Genomic DNA, 3,419 nt, shown 5'->3' with positions numbered 1-3,419 from the left:
AGAGCTTGACAATCTTTAGGGAAGCCTTCTTTTGCCTCAGACTACTATTATTGGGCAAAGAAAAGTGAACCAATCATCTCCACCAGACTTTCCATTGCACGTTGCATACTCAAATATTTACACGGCGTTCATACAAATTTTTCAAAAGCTCGTAGATTTGGGTAAATTAACCCTCTTGTCAAAAGATGTTTCCATAACGTGTCTAGTCAACAGAAAGAAAGCCACTCCAAGAATGAATCTTATCTACTTAGGATAAAATTTGCCTTGGGTGAGAATTGAACCAACAATATAGTGCATACAAGGAACACATTCTACCCTTTAAACTAACTAGAACTAGGCTAACACTTTATACTTTACCTGTCACACTGTGCAATGAACATTTTCGTATTTATTAATCCCTCCCTTTCTCAGAGAAAACACTATCAAAGAGTCAACTGCACAGTTCCCCACTTCGATCAGAAGGCCCACCTGAACAACTAATGGATACTGATGATGTCACCTCCCCACTATCTCATTCCACCATAGTGCCTGACTCTTCCCCTGTCTCCCAGTATTCCAATATAGAACCTGTACATCAACCCGACAGACTGGTCAATCCACCGACTAACTCCACCATGGTGGAAAACTTACCTTCTGAGGGAAGCCCGAAGACTTACCATGTCTTGAGACCCATGTCTGTGGCTAGTGATGTTAGTAGTGTGGCGTCTGCAAGCCCCAGTATTCCAATATAGAACCTGTACATCAACCCGACAGACTGGTCAATCCACCGACTAACTCCACCATGGTGGAAAACTTACCTTCCGAGGGAAGCCCAAAGACTTACCATGTCATGAGACCCATGTCTGTGGCTAGTGATGTTAGTAGTGTGGTGTCTGCAAGTAGTTTGGAGAGTGTCTCGACTAACTCTGTGTATGCGGGAGCTGGGACAGGATACAAGTATGCCTCGGGACCTGTGTCACAGTCACAACCTATGGGTCAGTTTGTAGTTCCCACCCATCAGAATGGCATGGGATCTCCTGGAGCTAATAATTTAGGTGAGTGTTGAATGAGACTTAAGGTACTCTAATAGTCCCTAGAACTAGAGGCTCACTTGCATGATTCTTGCACAATATTCTCCCTCTATTAACTGATTTTTGTTATTGATCTGCCTGAGAGCTATTTGCAGAGGATGACTTCTGATAAAAAGGAAAAGTGTTAAAAACTGCTCAAAGGTGTTGGATAAAAATAGAAGTTAGCTCGCCCGATAGTCAAAATCCGTATTTGAATTCGTCTGACTGTCTTATTTCTCATTACTTTCAGGGCAACCCATAGTGGGAACTTCGTTGATATTTCTCCCCATGGTTTCACAAGCCAACATGATACTCACCCCCATTAAATCTCATCAGGCCATTGCACCTCTCACTTTTACAAGTAAGTTATCTTCATTACCTGCCTTGGTGGCTTAGTTTGCTTTCTTCATTCTTCTTGAGAATATATTATAAAGTTACCTTATTCTCAAAGTATAAGACAATCTAATAATAAAACTTACTATTGTACTGCCTATGGTAGTCTCATGCCTAAGTATTGGTACCCTCATGAATTACAATGGTTGTTCCAGGAATAATATAATAGAGGAGGGTGTTTTTAGTGGATTGTCAAGAATGGTATCCCAAAAGGATGACTCATAGATGGGGGATTCTCTTCTTGATCCCTTGTGTGCTGTGTCCATTTTAGTTTAGGACTATTGCACTGCCATGGGGGATAAAACTATTACCTATACCTATCTAATATCCACCATCACCTTGTGTATCTTATGATATCAAGCTTACTTATATGGTCCATTAAATACATCAATTTACATATTGTTTGATTCTAGTGGAACAAAAATGTGCACAATTTAAAATTGACAAAGCAATTATGAAAGACAAAAATCTTCTCGAACAATTAGACATGCTGTTAAAACATGTTCAACAGTTGACATCTCACACAAAGCCTAAAATAACACCAACAGCCGTTCAACGAAAAGCTACCTCAACAAATAATGCCAATGTAAAGCCTTGTGTTCAAGAGAATCATGTAAGTAAATATAAAGACACCTTTTATTCAGTGTTCCTCTGACTTTTTCCTTAAAATACAATATTAACAGTCATTTGGAGGGGGGGGGGGAGAGAATGGCTTACCTACTTATTTGCAACAGGATTTTCCAGGATAAAGGTTCTCTCTCTTAAAATTTAGCTGTTGTATGTCCCAGACCTTTTGTCTTACAATTTCCCTCTATTTTTCCAAAGTTAAACTCTACTCAAAATAATGATTTGTTTTAACTTTGTTGTTTCAGGATGAAAATGTGTTGAAAAAGTTGACTGAAAAGGACAAGAAGGTAATGTGAGAGTTCTTCTGAGACCACTATTTCAGATTAAACTTGGTTTAGGTTGAACTAATTTGAGCAATTTAGTATGTTGATGGAAAAAGAAATCTTTTGGTTTCTATTGTAGGTAAGTAGTTTGGGTTTTGTTGAGTTGACTTACCCAAAGAAATAATTAATTTTTCCCCCACAGATTCTGGTTGATGTATTCGAGAACAAAGACACTGTATCAGAGCTATTAGCTCAGAAGATAGCGGAGGAGCTCAATAAGAAAACTCTCCAAGGATCCAGTCATGACATCAATGATATTGTACAAGAAGTGGCCAAAAACACAGCAAGTGATGACATATTTGATGACTTATGTGTAGAGATGTATGAAGAGGGGTTTCTATCTAGCTTTGTACTGTCACCAAACAAGTCTAGAACTCCTCGGAAACCTGTGTCACCTCGTAAGTCCTTTATATCTTTGAACATGGCCAGAGAGTGGTTTCTGAAAGTACTTTGCTTTTTTTATATAGATGAAATTGTGACAATAGAGGTCTTAAGTACCTACCTGAAATCAAGGAGATAATGAGGACAGCATAGAAGAAAGCCACTCCAAGAATGAATCTTATCTACTTAGGATAAAATTTGCCTTGGGTGAGAATTGAACCAACAATATAGTGCATACAAGGAACACATTCTACCCTTTAAACTAACTAGAACTAGGCTAACACTTTATACTTTACCTGTCACACTGTGCAATGAACATTTTCGTATTTATTAATCATTCCTCCCTTTCTCAGAGAAAACACCATCAAAGAGTCGACTGCACAGTTCCCCACTTCGATCAGAAGGCCCACCTGAACAACTAATGGATACTGATGATGTCACCTCCCCACTATCTCATTCCACCATAGTGCCTGACTCTTCCCCTGTCTCCCAGTATTCCAATATAGAACCTGTACATCAACCCGACAGACCGGTCAATCCACCGACTAACTCCACCATGGTGGAAAATTTACCTTCCGAGGGAAGCCCAAAGACTTACCATGTCATGAGACCCATGTCTGTGGCTAGTGATGTTAGTAGTGTGGTG

The 3,419-nt window shown here is 39.4% G+C and overlaps 1 protein-coding gene across 1 annotated transcript; it reads left to right on the top strand.

The window, feature by feature from the left end:
* Window positions 1–734: 734 nt before the first annotated feature.
* On the top strand, window positions 735–3,413 carry LOC103522249 (the record flags this gene model as incomplete). Its single annotated transcript, XM_026832505.1, has 6 exons — window positions 735–1,034; window positions 1,300–1,410; window positions 1,856–2,055; window positions 2,315–2,356; window positions 2,535–2,790; window positions 3,127–3,413. Coding segments are annotated over exons 1-6 (1,149 nt in total), but the record flags the coding sequence as incomplete, so codon positions are not given.
* Window positions 3,414–3,419: the final 6 nt, after the last annotated feature.

Source organism: Diaphorina citri, unplaced genomic scaffold, assembly GCF_000475195.1.
Source record: "Diaphorina citri unplaced genomic scaffold, Diaci psyllid genome assembly version 1.1 scaffold7595, whole genome shotgun sequence".
Classification (NCBI taxonomy): domain Eukaryota; kingdom Metazoa; phylum Arthropoda; class Insecta; order Hemiptera; family Psyllidae; genus Diaphorina; species Diaphorina citri.
This window is presented reverse-complemented; position numbering and strand designations above follow the sequence as displayed.